The sequence below is a fragment of the Amborella trichopoda genome, chromosome 1 (assembly GCF_054954075.1).
Source record: "Amborella trichopoda isolate Santa Cruz 75 chromosome 1, AtrichopodaSantaCruz75HAP2 v2.0, whole genome shotgun sequence".
Classification (NCBI taxonomy): domain Eukaryota; kingdom Viridiplantae; phylum Streptophyta; class Magnoliopsida; order Amborellales; family Amborellaceae; genus Amborella; species Amborella trichopoda.
This window is the reverse complement of record NC_142336.1, coordinates 41,605,281-41,622,094: the sequence shown is the minus strand read 5'-3', so window position 1 is coordinate 41,622,094 and position 16,814 is coordinate 41,605,281. Positions and strand designations below refer to the sequence as shown.

The window sequence follows — 16,814 nt, the reverse complement described above, 5'->3', positions numbered from 1 at the left end:
TTTTATATTAAAAATAATCAGTTTCACTTTAGACTTGCGATGGATATACTCATGCTCATAAGTATTATTTTAAAATCAGGCAATTTCTAATTTGGTTCGTTAATATGGATGGGAATCGGCAGGGACCGAATTGGTTATAGGATGGACCGAATTGGTTATAGGATGGTATGGGTCTTAATGCGGTTCTTCTTAAACCTCACTTTATATAAATTTTTTTTAAAAGTTTATTCAATATTTTTAGGCCTTTTCTAAATCTCCACCCTATAAACCATTTATTTTCATTTTTATTTATTTATAAATATTTTTTAGATTACTTATTCGAACTAATTTCAATATGGAGCACCGATTCAGCCCTACGACACATATACGAGCAATCCGCCCTCGAGTTTTGAAACACTTTCCAAAAACTAAAGATACATTTTACCATTCACTATAATAGGGCCCTTCATGGGGAATATCCCCATAAATAGCTCACTTAAATTTGGACTTCTATAGCTCCTTTTACTAGAAAAAGACTGGACTCGCGTCTCTCATTTGTTCAACAACTGCAGCTTCTAACGCGTGCACCTCATTTTGCCCAATAATAAAAGACATGCCTCAATTTGAGCTTTCCCTTGGATTCCTACTTTAAACCTGAAAAATCTCAGACAAAACCCCTCTCTCTCTCTCTAAAAGTGTGAAAGTCGGTTTCTCTCACTGGAAAGTAAAAGAGACCCATTTGTTCAGTCATTTGCATATATGGTCTCAAATCCTCAGCCAAGGAGAGGGCTTCTGTAAGGAAACAAAGTGGGTTTCTCTCAGTAGAATCTGCAGAGGTTGGCAATGGCGGGTTACAGGGCTGAGGATGACTATGACTATCTATTCAAGGTGGTTTTGATTGGGGACTCCGGTGTGGGTAAATCCAACTTGCTCTCTAGGTTTACCAGGAATGAGTTCAGTTTGGAGTCTAAGTCCACCATCGGGGTTGAGTTCGCTACAAGAAGTTTGAATGTTGATGGAAAGGTAATCAAGGCTCAGATTTGGGACACTGCAGGACAGGAAAGGTATTTCTAGGGCACCCCATTTGTTGTTTCCTGTTCTCTTTTATTTATTTTTGCTTTTGATTTGTACTCTCGGCTTTGCGTTCGCGGTGTGGGTTTCGGATGGTTTCGTTTTTATTTTTTGTGTCATGGGGTTGGAATGTTTCTGCTAATGATGTAGCATGCTAGGGTTTCCAGGATGGGTCCTTTCTTTTAATCTTTCTTTCCCTTTTAGAATTGATGCTATGAAATACGGTTTGGGGTTTTAGGGGTTGTGATATGTAGGTACATTTGCCTTTACTGTTGTAGTCTATTTGCATTCATTTGCATGAACGTTTTTCATTTGTGCTTCTGTTTGTCTGGTTGGATTATTAGTTTTTGTTTTGCTAGTAATGAAATGTGATATTAGATCTATGTTTCTTAAGTGTTGTTCTTGCTTCTTAGTGGGTAATGTGGTTAGATTTGGTTGTTTGTTGTTCTTCATTTTTACAATGTATATTTTACATATTCATGGCTAGTAATCTTCACTGGAAAACCTTAGATCTGTGTTTATGATGTTCTTTACTCAAAGGTTTGAGTTTGGAGGATGTAGCTGACCACCTAAATTCACACACAAAAAGTGGCGTGCTAAGAGTGGGCTCTTAGGTGGGGGTCATGACAATGGAAAATAGGGTTAAACCCTGGGTCATCATTAGTCTGTTTGTTACTTCTTAATTTTTTGTAGCAAGGGCTAGTTTCCTAAATATATAAACGAATTTAGATCTTTACATTGTTAACTTTTTCCTTAAAAAATAAATAAATTTGATATTTACATTTGGGAAATGAAGATTTAGTGAATGATCCAGTTTTGGTGCATCATGGGATGCACCTCTTCTGTTTTGTCCTGTGTATTCTTCTCCATCCATATATGGATGATGCAGATCACATCCAAGAACAAGGGAGGGGGAATGGGGAACTGGAAGCCATAACTGCCCTCTTTTTACCCAATTCTGCCCTCTTTCATTTTTCTTTTATTTTTAACTCTTATTTCTGTTTGCCATAGGTTAATCCTTCTCTCCAATGGTTTCTTTTGCAATGGCTTCTCTCTCTCTCTTTCATCTTTGAATCTTTTCTTTATGCAATGAACGCCATTGTATATTTGATGTCTCCCTCCCATGCGCTCATCTCTCTCTCTCTCTCTCTCTCTTTCTCTCTCCTCTGGTTTATCTTTCTACACCAAACATGAAATGGTGTCCCTCTGTTCACAAAGGGCACAAGTTCTATTGTCCCAAAAACCCGTTTCAGTTTCTACAACCCAAAAACCAGCTACCACTCAATCACTCATATCTAACAATCAAAGTAAGCTAGAAAGGATGCATAAGAAATAGAAAACCCTAAACATTAGCAAGACAATCACTATTTTGTTGGATTCAGATTGGGTGGTGTTTTCTGGCCAAAAAGCTAGATTTCGGCTAGTTACTTGGCTGTCTGTGTCGATCTAGAGAGGCATTTCACCAAACTATCAACAATTCTTAAGGAACTGATTTCCACTATTGCCATCTCCACAATCTCTCTCTCTCTGTCCCCTTGGCGCCCGCCCGTTTTTTATTTTGAAGAGAGCAATTTCTCCCCACTTCAATTCTAGAGGGAGATGAGAAGAGAAAACTTCTACTTTGATTTTATAGAGACACATGTAGAGAGACCGGGAGACATCAACCGCTTCGATTTAATAGGGAACATGTATCAATTGAAGCATTCAAAATCTAGTTATATACATACTTTGAACAAATAAGCTAACCGCCTCTTCACTCCGGATTACAAAAAACCCATTTCCATTCCCTCTACCATGCCTCTACGTCCATGTGGTGGCCTTAAGATGCTTGCCCCATTGTCTCTGTAAACTGGAAAGTTACTGGATTCTTGAAAATTTTGACCGAATTTTCATTGGAAAAGAAGCTAGTCATTAGTGCTATTCCTGCGATATACACCACTGTATCTATTCTGACCACTGGAAATCTTAAACTCTTTGTTTTCACATTGTCGAGAATCAAAAGCTGTCTCTGAAAATTCCCTTCTAGTAGTCTCGTAAAAAACCCATGAGCAAATGCCTTGGAAGAGAGAGAAGAGAGAGGGAAACTGGGGTTCCCGGTTGGTCTCTTGGAATGTGCATGAGATTTGCATTGTCTGTTCATATGGATAGTGCAAATCTCAAGGGGTGTGCAACCCTCGACAACCAAATACTTTTCCTATAGTGAATAGTTGGGAAGATATATTACTTGGGGTTCAAGTTAGGAAAAAATAAAGTCATGCACATTCTTTAGAAGAACTTTCAGCAAGCGCCTATGCGACCAAAGGGCACTAGGCTGCACGTCTAGGCATGGGGGCCCTCTCTAGGTGCTAGTTCATGTGCAATCGCATAGGCAGCCCAAGCAAGCACCTAGGTGGCTGCCTAGCAGCTAGTCCTAGGCAGGTGGACAGGCGCCTTTTGTGCAATAAAAAGGCTGTTAAGGCCATTTTGGGTCTTTTTTTGATATTTTTGATAGAAAATATGGGTTACGTACTGGGGAATTTTTTTTTTTTTTTTATATTTCAGAATAACTCTTAAGAGTTTTAATTTTTAGAGGGATACTATTAGTTGATAACCTTTAATAATTAATAAAAATTATGTTCATCAAAATTGTATAATACATATACTAAATTTCATCATCATCCAAGCCTTATCCCAATTATTTGGGGTTGGTTACATGAATCCTGTTCCTCCATTCTTCTCTTTCAAGGGCCATACTCTCAATAAGACCAAAAGTCACTATATGTTTTTCTCATTACTTCCATCTATTTCCTTTTAGGCCTTCCCCTTAACCTTTTAGAGCCCTCCACTAGAACCAAATCATGCCTCATAACCGGTGCAGTATTAGTCTATATTGCACATGGCCTGCCCACCTAAGTCTACTTTCCCTCATCTTATCACCTATTGAAGTCACACCTAAGTTCTCTTCCATACCTAAGTTCCCTCGTATGTATTCATCCCGAATTCTATCATTTCTTGTCTTGCACTTATCCATCTCATCTCAGCTATGCTCATCCTATGGATATGTTGTTTTTTGATTGCCTAATATTCTATCCCATAAAGCATGGCTGGTCTTACAACCATCTTATAGAACTTCCACTTTAGTCTCAATGATATCCGGCGATCACATAAACTCTGGATGCACATCTCGACTTTGCCCATCCAGCTCTAATTCTATGTGCGACATCTTCTTCAATCTCTCCATTCTCCTAGATTATCGAACCTAGATATCAGAAACTATTTCTTTTAGGTATTTCTTGACCATGAATCTTCACTACTTCCTCGTTTCTACACCTATTATTACTAAACTTGCAGTTCATATATTTTGTCTTAGTCTGTCTAATAAATTCTTGTGTTGTGCATTTGTTCGTCATCATCATGGGATCGTAGCCTTTTGTTTGAATAGTCTCTAGATACAACCATTTTATAACATATGGTAGATGCTCCCATAGTGTATGTTACCATATTTGATGGCCTTTAATAATTTGTCAATAGTAGAGGGAATGAATGTTGTTCCATTGTTGATAATTTGTTCCCTCGATTTCTACTACTTAGTACAAAGTTGTAAAAATGCCATGGAGATATAAATTTGTAAAATTATTTCCAGTAAGAAAAGGCTATACAAAAGAAATCAAATTTGTTATATTTTTGAAGGGCAGTTTCTAAGGACTTCACAACCTTCATATACAGCCACACCATACCCTTGAAGAAACAAAGATCTCCTCTCGTTTCTATTTCATTGTCTTTTATATTACAACCTCTTGTATTGGACATATGGATTAAGGTTTTATACTTTTATTAGAGACTTGGAGTTTACATGACTATGTCTATGTGCATGTAATTGTGTATCATGCCCATGTGTCACTATGGAGTATGGATTGGAGAGTTGGAGACTAATACGCAATGGACTTGTTTATGTTTTTTTCACTATATTATCAATGATTTGAAGTTTTGAACATGTTTCAACATTCATGCGTATTTTTTTGCATGGAAAAAGTTAGGTGAAATACATATAGATATGCCAAAAAACAAAAACGAAACTAGCATAAATATCTGCATATATGTCCGTTTGGACAACACTTATATGCATGTTTCTAAAAAATTTTCACCTCAGGGCGCCTGCCTAGGGGCTGGGCGCTAGGCTGGCCGTCTACGCCTAGTGTTTCTTGAAACGGTGGTTGTGCAACATGTGTAGATATCATTTTACGTGCTAGGCCAGATTCATTGTGGGGAATAAAATAAATGTTCATATTTTGTCCGTAATTAGTTATTATTCCAGTATGAAGTGCTCATTCCTCTCTCTTGTGGTGTTGAAGCTATTATTCTTTTTTAGGTGTTGTTCTTTGCAAGGGTAAGATCCTCTTATTCCATAGACCTCATCTGCTTCTCCATCTTCTACTGTTCTCTTTCTTCATCCCTTGCCACTCTATGTTCCTCTCTATAATCCGTTTTCATTTCTTCACATGCATCCAACAACTCGAGTCCTAGTTCACCCATAAAACCAGGACCCAATCATCTCTATTCTTCGGCTGGTTTTTAATCATCTTATTCTCCCAATACCTTAGTTTATATAGTTCCTGAGTGGGATTGTTGGTGGTTGGGTTGATAAACTATGGTTTTGTTGGATCCCTTAAAGACCATGGTTTGGACAATTTTACTTGATTGCTTACTGCAAAATTTTTCCTTACAAGTTTTTTATTCTCTTATCGGAATTGTTTCTTGAACTTTATTTTCTCAAAAAAAAAAAAAAGAAAAGCGTTTTTTGAACTTTACTGTTTCGGCATTCTCTTTGATCCCTCGGATACCACATTGTCTTATGCGTTCAAATTCTTCTTGCACATTGCTACATGTTTTTGGCTTTAATGGAAACCAGTGGTGATCATAGATGTCCCATGAACATAATAATTTTAATCACACAAATATTTCCCACATTGCAAAAAACTATCGTGGTACGATTATTTGCCCCTTTGATGTGGTGCTACTGCTAAGTACTGTTTGAAAACTCTGCCAGTTGACTTAGGACTCATCTGAGTCAACTTAGGTGGGGCACTTGCTGAGTTTCTATTACTCGGTTGATTCATATAGATTTTTAAAAATTTCCACTTGTCTTGTGTAACTCAGCCATATCTCACCAAATCATCTTTATTGAGTCTTGCTGACTTGATGGCTTTTGATTAGTACCTATCCTATGCCTATTTGAGTTTTGAACATGGGTAGAAAGAATAGTAGAAGCTGAGGAGGCAACCATCTGATATATCAGAATGTAGGATTTGTGAGGAAGAGGAAAAGCCTTGCAATGGATTGTATTTTTCTCTGCCTTTTTTCCTTTAGGAACAAAAAATTGACGTACAGGTATCTGGGTGTTCTTTTATAAGAAGAAGATAACAATGTAGACTTATGAACATATAGTCGACAATATTATCTGTGTACTTTTTTATATGTAGAAAATTAACAAAGAATGGAGAGAGAGAGAGAGAGAGAGAGAGAGAGAGAGAGAGTGATGGGCAAGGTTCATGAGGGAATGGCTAGTTGTGGTTGAAGAGGCTGAAATATTGTTTCTTTGTGTACTGAGTCCTTAGAAGGAGATGATGGGGTTAGGTGTTGTGGATTGGATGGTGGAAGTTGTGGATTGATGTACTGAAATTGTTTCATTTATTTGCCTTTTAATTTGAACTCATTGATATAAGAAAAAATACATTGAAGTTAGAGTTGAAGGCTATAAGCATGGAAGAGTAACCGAGGCACTTATTCATCAACAATGTTGAAAAACCAGAGGACGGCCGCCTAGGTAGCACCGAAACAACTTGGGGTTGGGGGTGGCTGGAAGGGAGGGGGGGGGAGTTGGGTGGCATATATGTGAGTGTGTGGGTCCATGTGTGTATGAGAGAGAGGTCTCACATTGACCACTTGGAGGACATGTGCTCACATCAAACACATAGAGGTTACTTTCTTCATTCTCTTCTTGTCATATGTAGAGTGAGAGCATATGGGTCGATATGAGTGTCTATGTATGTGTGTGACTGACTGTGTGAGAGAGAGAGGCCTCACATCGAACAATTGGAGGGCATCTTGTATTTCCTCTTCTTCAATTGTTATATGTAAAGAGAGAGAGAGCACATCAGCTTGTGAGTGAGACATAAGGGGTTTGGGGGGGGTGGATTTACCCTCCAAACCCCTTTTCCCTCCTTACAAGGTGGAGAATTACTTTTTTTGCCCTTGGTCGAGGGCTTTTTCCTGCCCTCGGCCAAGTTGCTGCAAGGCATTGTCCCGGCGGCCGCCTTTGCTTAGGAGCAAGTACGCCCAGGGCACCTGCCTAGGCGTTTTGGCCTAGGTGGCTGGTAGATCGAATTTTTGAACAATGTTCATCAAGCAATAACCAATTAGAAAATGATTTGAATGGAATTGATGACGTGAATTACTAAAGCAATAAAGTGAATTACATCATAATGGTCCTATCCAATTATCCATCATCATCATCCGAGCCTTATCCCAACTATTTGGGGTCAGCTACACGAATCTTGTTATGCAAGTCTACTCTATTAAGTGCCATACCTACAGGAAGTATAAGTCATCATATCTCTTCTCACTTCTTCCATCTATGTCCTTTTAGACCTTCCCGTTGCCTTTTTAGAGCCTTCTACTTGAACCAAATTGCTCGTCCTAACTGGTGCTATATTTAAGTGTACGCTGCACATGGCCAACCAACATATGTCTACTTTCTCTCATATTATCGCATATTGGAGCCACCCGTAAGTTCCCTCAAATGTGTTCACTCTGAAAGCTATCTTTTTTTGTCTTGCTACTCTCCATTAAAACATCCTCATCTCAGCTACACTCACTTTATGAAAATGCTGTTCCTTAACCGCGCACCATTCTGTCCCATAAAAAATGGTTGATCTTACAACAACCCTATAGAACTTCCCTTTCAGTTTCATTGGAATGCAGTGATCACATGAAACTCTGGATGCACATCTTCACTTTGCACACCCAGCTCAAATTTTATGCACGACATCTTCTTCAATCTCTCTGTTCTCCTTGATTGTCGACCCAATATATTGAAAATGATCTCTTTAGGTATTTTTTGACCATCTATCTCAACTACTTCCTCGTATATTGTGAAAGTGGACCACCCAATCCCATTGCTTTTGGTTGTGGGCGTTCTTTGATGGTGGGGAGGAGGGCTGCCGTTGCTCCTGTACAACTAGGGGGAGCTAATGAAATGGATTTTGTGGTCAGTTTGGGGATGGTGAGTTAGTCGTTGAAAATGGGGAAGTTCATGGTGATATGGCGATAGATCATGCTATTGGTGGTGTTGAAGATGGTGATGGCGAGGGGATCCATGGGGCTTAGCAAGTTGCAGAGGAAGAGCAGAGTGTAGGTGTTGTTGATGGGTTGGTGGGTCAACTGGCTGAAAATGGTGAAGGTGTAGGTCAGGTTGTAGGGGGTATAGTTAACTGAATCGCTTATGAGGGTAGCGATTCCGTTTTGAAATCTCGATTTAGCGTTTTCCCGGGCGAAAGTTGATTCTAAAAGAAAGGAATTACGTTTCCATTTTTTGAGGAACGCGATTCCACCTAGTTTAGGAATCTCGATTCCTGGATTGCCGGAATCAAGATTCCATAGTGAGGTCATTATGATTCTTATTAGCTACATAGGAATGGGATTCTGTTGGTGAAAAACATTGATTCCAATTTTTTGGAAAATCGAATCCATGTTGTTTGGAATCAAGTTTCTATATCGCAGACATCGTGATTCCTTGTTACACAACAATGCGATTCTACTCATGCTAAACGTTGATTCAAAGCATTAAGGTATTGCGAATCCATGTTGTCAGGAAGCAATGTGCGCATAAGGAGAGCAAAAACCTTGTGATGTGTGCAGAATCATAAGTGAGCACGACATGTATGAGAGCGTGAGAGAATTTGAAGTTGTTGTACACGGCAATAAAATCAAAATTTAAAATTTGAGTAATATGTGAGCATAGGGAGAGCATAAACCTTTCGATGTGTGCTCAATCATGAGTGAGCGCGAGATGTATGAGAGCGTGAGAATTTGCAGTTGTTGCACACTACAATAAAATCAAAATTTAATATATAAGTAAGGGTTCAATTTGTATAGAGCTTAGGCTCTAAACAATCGAACTAGAGCCTACCTTCAAATAGTGTCGAGAAATATGGTTTCAATATTGGAAATCTCAGTGATAGCCGTAATATATATTTTCATCTTTATTTATAAAGTTCAAAGCTTCAAATATAGTATAGATTATCTATGAAAACTTGAAAATATTGAAATTGACGGTCCAAAAATACGTTATAAAATGCGCTATTTGCAAAACTTGAAATCCATTTTTGTCTCATGTCCTTACATCTTGATGTCGAGATGATCAATTTGAGGATATTTGGGCATCAAAACAACTTCTTCTAGTGAAAATTTTGAGGTAGGCTCAAATTTGATTGTTTAGAGCTTCGGCTCTATATAAACTTTTTCCTATAAGTAATATGTTAAATTTTTTATTTTCTTATTTACTAATTTCTGGCCTTCATTCCATGTTACTTTTTAAGAACTCTTACCAAGAATAAAGAATACTAAAAAAATATGTTACTTCAAATTTAATAATGTTTGGTAAATGGTGTGGGTACTAAACTACTAATGTAATAATGTTTAATATATGATCGGCACCGTTATTTCTTCAAGTTGAATAAGAGGATAAAAATGCTTTTCTTTAAGTAAAATAAGAAGATAATAAGGATATGAGCAAAGTGCCCTGTGTAGTGTTTTAGGATAAATTAATCATTAAATATGAGAGAAATTGACTACAAATTGAATAACTCAATTTTCAAAAGTCAAAAGAGTCAAAATTACATTTAACAAAGAAGAATTACTATGTCATGTGCTTATTTTATAATTCAAGGAAAGGAGATAAAGGGAGCTTGCTCTTGTTCTCACTCCTTCTATGCCGTAGACTAACTCCAGACCTGGTAGGCGTAATAGGGTTATCGGTAGACCGAGTCCATTTTATAGGATTGTCCACAAATATATCATAAAGGTTGACATTAGTATTTGGAGTCTTGGCTTCGAAACAAGTGGGGTTATGTGTGATTCCATATAGGTATGAAACGTGATTCCAACATGAAGGGACATCGGTTCTTGCAAATAGGAAACAAGATTCCTAATTTTTTGAATCGTGATTCTGAAATAGTGAGAATCATTTTTCTCAAATCCGAATCGTAAAGACAACGATTCCTAGATTTTGAAACTTTTGATACATGCGATTGCGCGATTCCGATTCCAAAAACGATTCGAAATCACAGACGTTTCCAACAACTATAGTAGGGGGTGAGGACCCAGTAGATAAATCAGAGGATATTGCTGCTATGTGCGATGATATTGGTATGGGTTTTGATGTGTCAATTGCCAATGTATTGGAGGTTATTACAGAAAGAGTCAAGTCTTCTAAGAAAAAAAAAGAATAGGAAGGTCCAGGGCAGAAAATGGCTGGTGGAGCAGTAGGTTATGAAGTGGTGGGAGTTAGCTGTGAGGTGGCGACCTCAACCAGATCATCGTTGAGGCTAGCGGCTCATCGAGCCAATCAGTCCAGGAATGTCATTAATACTCCTTCTGATAGGAGGAAGAATACCATCACAATTGAGGTCTCTAGTTCGACTTCTTCATCTGAATCTGATGGTGTTCCTATTCATGCCAGTTATGGCTCTTCATCTTGTTTTAATGAAAGTCATTAGCTGGAATATCCGAGGCCTTTACGAGGTATGAAGGAGGCATGAAGTTTTGATGATGGCAAGAAACTAAGAACCCAAAAGCCTGAAGTTTTGCTTCTGCAGGAGACAAAGTTGCCAAGTCCGACAGCAGTGTTTCAAAAAGCGCCAGGCGGCTGGGGGGGTCCAGGCTGCCGTAGTGCCTAGGCGGGGACCTAGAACCTGAGTGGCCCAATAGAAAGAAAAATCTCTAAGTGTTTAAATCTAACAATATAACTATAAGATATATAATCCATAATACATATTTTCATGAATGAGGAGAATTTAGATAGTCCATAATCCATATTTTGATACAATGCTAGAACCATAGAAGCATGCACACAAGAGTTAGATAGTAGAAACTGGAAACTAAAAAATAAGAAAAAAAAATACCGAAAATATACAGTATAATACTCAATAGTCAACACCAAGAGTCAAGCATCTTCATTATTCAGTCATCATCATTATCAGAAATAGGGTAAGCCTCATCATATGCATCAGATTCGAGGCCATCATCATCAGAGTCATCTCCCTCTTCAACATAATGCTCATCCTCATCTGTTTCTTCTGAATTTGCATCATCCTCCTCTTCTTCTACCTCCCTTTTACTCTATGCAGATGAGGTCATAGGAGTTTTGGCTGCTCTACCTGGTGCGTCTTCCCCATTTTCTTTCTTTTTGTGCTTCGTTATACTCAAATATTGTATATTCTCCTCCCTGGTAGCCTCAAGAACATTTTTACATAGGGCAACATCCCATTTAATACCGGCAAGGTGTTCCTTTAACCGGTAAATACCTCCATTAGTATCCTTCCACAATAATTACACCTAATACGATTTTTGTCATTCAGATTTGGGTTATGACCATACTTCCAACCCGCATCACCACTTCTAAAAGAACCTGGAGATATATTTCCATAGAACAAGGCTCATTTTCTTCCTTTTTTGGTTGTATTAAATTCAAATATTGTCTAATCTCATCCCGAATAGCTTCAATAACCTTTTTACAAGAAGCAACATTATTTTTAATACCGACGAGTTATTTCTTGAATCGGTAAATACCCCCATTGGTATCTTCTTCATAAAAATTACACCTTATGTAATTTTTATCATTTGGTTTCGAGTTACTACCATACTTCCAACCCGGATTACCTCTTCTAGCGGTACCAGAAATAGACCTATCCAAATGACAAGGATTTGTTCCTGTTTGTGTTTTACTGAACTCATATATTGGTTAATCTTCTCTCCGATAGCTTCAGGAGCATTTTTACAAGGGCAACATTCCCCCTAATACCGGCAAGATGTATGTTAAACTGATTTATGCCCCCTTTTGTATATTTTTTCACAATAATTGCATGTTATGCAATTTTTTTATAGGTTATTTCCATATTTCCGGAAGAAGACATCTCAAAATAATACAAAGCAATTTAAAAAATAAAATTTTAAACTTACTTTGATTGCTCAATCTCCGAACTTCCACCTCTGAGATATTTTCTGATGCTACAATCTTCAAAAGCACCTTCTAATAGGCTTAAAAAAACTCCAAAACTAAATCTAATCTTAATAGGTAATGCTTGGATCCATTTCTCGTAACTTTGTGAAACACTTCGATCCAATGAAAATTGCGAAATCTAATTTTTTTAGGTTTTTCTCTCTCTAAAATGGGCTCTAGTGGTTTTAGGTTTCTAATGAACCTAAAACTCACCTTTAAAAACAATGTTTTTACAAAAAAACCCAAAAAAACACCCTCAACAAAGGGCATTTCCGCTCTTGGGGGTGGTGCAGGCTCTAGACGGCTGCCCAGGGCTGGGCGGGTTTTTGAGCGCCTAGACAGAAGCCTAGGAAAATCTCACCTAATTTGGCCGCCTAGTTCTTGGCGATGCGCCCAGGCCTTCTGGACCGCATAGGTGCTTGGTGGTCCGCTTTTTAAAATAACTGTCCGACAATTAATTTGGTTAGGGAAGTTTGGGGTGTGGGTCCTGTGGCTTTTGTGGGTATTGATTCTGTGGGTGCTTGTGGTGGTTTGTGGTTGTTGTAGGACCCTACTTGTTTCCGTTGGTTTGGTGATAGCCAAATCACCATTACCCATATTTATTTATAAAAGATTAAGGGTATTATCATAAAAAGGAAAATGACTATCTTGGGAAGCAAAAAAGTGATATCTATATAAGAAACTCAATGAAGCATAATACCCATCCTTTTGAGGGTCACCACTTTGGGGGTTATGGGAATGGATCTCTAATATGGGGATGGATCTCTAGGAGAGAGAGACATGACCTCGGAGAGAGGCGGTATTCCCATGAGTTTTGGGTTGGTAAGGCTTCCACTTTTAGAGAGAGAACTCTCTCGGTTGCTCTCGAGGTTATCTTTCCAGTAGCGGTTTGCGGTGGGAAAGAAGAGAGAAATCTTCCGTGTTGCTCGGTCTGGAGAGTGGGTTTATAAGGGAAGATCGGTGATGTTCTTTGATCGATGTTTAGAGAAGTATTATCTCTTGTAACCCAAAACTGTACTCTTCATTGTGATAGTGGATTTCGACTTGCCGGGGTCGTGGATGTAGCCTTATGGGGTGAACCACGTTAATCATGTTTTGTGGTGGTGTGCCTTTTATGTTTGCTCTATTTCTTGCGATTTATAGTTGTATATATCTACTTCGCATTTAGCCAATCATGTATACGATCTTGGGTGGGATCCCGGCATTTGGGATTCTTGTTTCTGCAAGCTAGGGGTTCTTGAGAACCCTATAGTTTTTAGGTGTGTAGAAACGTTTTTGGTGGAAAGAGTTTGTATGGTAGTTTTGGAAAGTATAATGGAAGGTTTTAAATGGATGTGTTGCAATGTTTATGGTCCTAATTCTAACTCTTTGAAGGAGGAATTTTTGAATGGTTTATCTAATCTACTTTCTAATGTTAAATTACCTTTCTGAATTGGGGGTGATTTTAATATGATTAGATGGCCGGCTGAAATTTCGTCTAATACCTCCCTTCAGCAGTCAATGAGGATTTTAATAGTTTTATTTTGCGATATCAAATTATGGATCTACCTATCAATGGAGTACATTTTACATGGTCCAATAATATCGTTGATAATATTATCCAAAGCAAGATTGATCGGTTTTTGGTTTCGAATGAGTGGGAGCAGCAATTTCCATTCGTGTGTGTGGTAGTCCTTACAAAGTTATCCTCGGATCATATCCCCTTGTGCTTACATACGGATAATTGTCATAATGGACCTAAACCTTTTTGTCTTGATCTAGTTTGGCTGGAAGATGGTAATGTGGTTGAGATTATTACACATAAATTACAGAACATTGTAAAAAAATAATAATTCATATTTGATAATATTGTAATACACATCTTTATAACTACATTACCTATACGCCCTTCCACACATTGTTTCATGAGCGATGGCTAGAGAGAGAGTTTGAATTATGGGAGGTTATCTGGTCGTTTTGGTGGCCCTTTGAACGACTTGGAGCCTTTGCGCTATTGTTGCCACAGTAGACTTGCCTTGATTGGGTGGACGTACTTCTTAGGTTTGATGGTTCGTTGAGAGGGTGTCACTTGCCAAATCTTCAGGCTCATGAAGAGTAGTTGGGGGAGGGGGGCATAGGACAAGATGGCGGTAGAATAGGAGGCACACTATCAGTGTCTACATCAAAACGTGAGTCCATTTCTTTTAAAGCATCAATATCATCCTTGAGATGGTCATCTTCAGGATGAGCACCCCAATTCTTGTACTTCATCTCATAATGCGATCGTAACCTACTTAACAACCTGTCATTGTAATGGACATATATCGATGACTTTGACCGATTGTTATTGAGGCAGTTGCGTTCTGCACTATGAATGTAGCTATATGTACTTCAACATCTCCCTGTGCATGAGGAGTTGGCACTTGGGACAAAGCCTAGGCAAGTGAATATAGCTCAAGAGCTCTGCCTCCATACATGTCCCACCATGAAACAGCTGCCGTAGTACCTCTATCAGTTATGGAGGCTGGCAAAGAAAGAACCCCTATATTGCCCGCAAATCACTTAGTTGTTGTCGTATCCTCCCCCTATCGCCATGGTCATGGACCAACATGTCAAAGGCAGCATGGTAGACGAGACTTCTTTATTGCGGTGGGGTTTCACCCTTTCTCACCCCCAGGGGTAGGGGTAGACAACCAGTCTCGAGAGTAGTACTTGGGAGAAAGAAGAAATGCAAGGCAATGCAAGGGAAGAATGGAGCAGTCCCAACTATTAATGACCAAGTCACTAATTCGCTAGAACAACAGAGGGTTGTTGTATAGGGCCACTGTTATCTCGCTCAACATAGTTTCCATGTGTTCGTAAGCTTCGTCCACAATGTCTTTGTCACTCTCCGCAAATTTTATCATTTTCCTTATGGATCTAGTGAAATGCAGCATCTTCTCGTTTGTTGTCCAGAAATTATCATCCATAATCACCCTTTGAACATCACCATACTTATTGTCCGATGATCCCCATTTAAGGCCAACCCAATGTTCCCCAATACAAGAGATGTTAGGGTTACTCTAACCTCCATAAGCCTCCGCAACGTTATATAGTGATAACCAAATATTTTTCTCTTAGCTTTAAGGAGTTTGAGATCTGAAATACTCCTAAATATGAACAAACACCTAGTATGGTTCCGGATGTACTTCACCACCGTCTTCGCTTCCTTGCAAAGATTTCTAACAAATGAGAATGATGGATTTTTCCTTTTATCGACAATGTCCTTCATAAGAAGGTTCAAGGTGTGAGCCAGACAACCCGTCCAAAAAATGTGAGGATGACATTGTTGAATTATAGTACATGCACCTCTGCAATTCCTAGCATTGTCTGTAACAACTTGGACAACATTGTAGGGCCCTATATTGTCTAGTCTTCTCGACTCTTGAGCATTCTAAGCCATTTACAAAGATAGCCTTGCCACCAGACATTGCCATGATATTGATCAAGGATTCAGTTTTTGATGTTACTCTACCCATTAGAAAAAACGGAAACACCATAAATTGGCCACTCATTCTTTAATGCACTCAACTCAACATCAATCTTACTTCGCTCTTTATCCAATAAAGACGTCCTAAGCCTTTCATGTTTGGGCACTTCATAGCCCATGGGGGCGTGGTTTGTTGCATAAACCATTTCATGGTACCTAGGGCCTTCGGCAGCATGGAATGGGACACCATGAGAATAAAAAAATAGTGCAACGACACCATCAACTTCATCTCTTGCATGCGCCTCAAAAATTTGTGGGAGCTTTCCTTTACCTTTTTTTCAGTATTAGATGATTGTGACACTAGAGGGAACAATGATATATCCATTTATGCTGTTTTCCCACTCTATGAGCGTTTTTTAAATCCATGTAGTGTATAGGCTACTGATTCCTCACGTGATAGGGCCTCACGCTCATCCCTCGAGATTTTATGATGCAATAATATCCCCTTGGACCTCTCCCCACAACTAAGACCTAACAAATGGGCCCACACACGAGCATATGAGCCCGCATATGGCCCCTCGCTATAGTTGAAATTACATTTCCACTTTCTACCACCACCACCGCCTTTTGCATTTCCACCCACAATTGTCTTATATTTCCATGATGGAGTAGATGAGGACTCCTCGACCTCCTCTATCTCCCATCCTAGTTCTAGAAGAGTTGTCTAACGCAAACCTGTCACCAAGTCCATCGTTGTCCTTGGACACCATTGTTTGCTACAAATGAGATCAAACCCAAATATAAGAGAGTTAAAGTATAGAATAAAATTACCAAAAAAATAAGAAAAACATGCAATATTGAATACGACTACAAGACTGCTACATCGTTACAATTAATTACACTACCATGGTCCTCTGCCTCCACCTAAATCTATATGGATATTAGGGCCCCTCCAGGCCGGGGAATTGCCTGCCACTCCCTCACTGCTTTTAGGTACCTAGCACTTCTTGATATGGTGTTAAGTGAAGCTACTTAAGAAACATGCACAACTATCTCCCC

At 38.9% G+C, this 16,814-nt stretch overlaps 1 protein-coding gene across 1 annotated transcript in view; it reads left to right on the top strand.

Moving 5' to 3' along the window:
• Positions 1 to 341: 341 nt before the first annotated feature.
• Positions 342 to 16,814, top strand: part of LOC18425615 (ras-related protein RIC2) — a 32,850-nt gene continuing 16,377 nt past the window's right edge. The window contains exon 1 of the mRNA XM_006830159.4: positions 342 to 1,043. Coding sequence (XP_006830222.2) covers positions 823 to 1,043 — 221 coding nt within the window. The 5' untranslated portion in view covers positions 342 to 822. The remainder of the gene's footprint in view (positions 1,044 to 16,814) is intronic.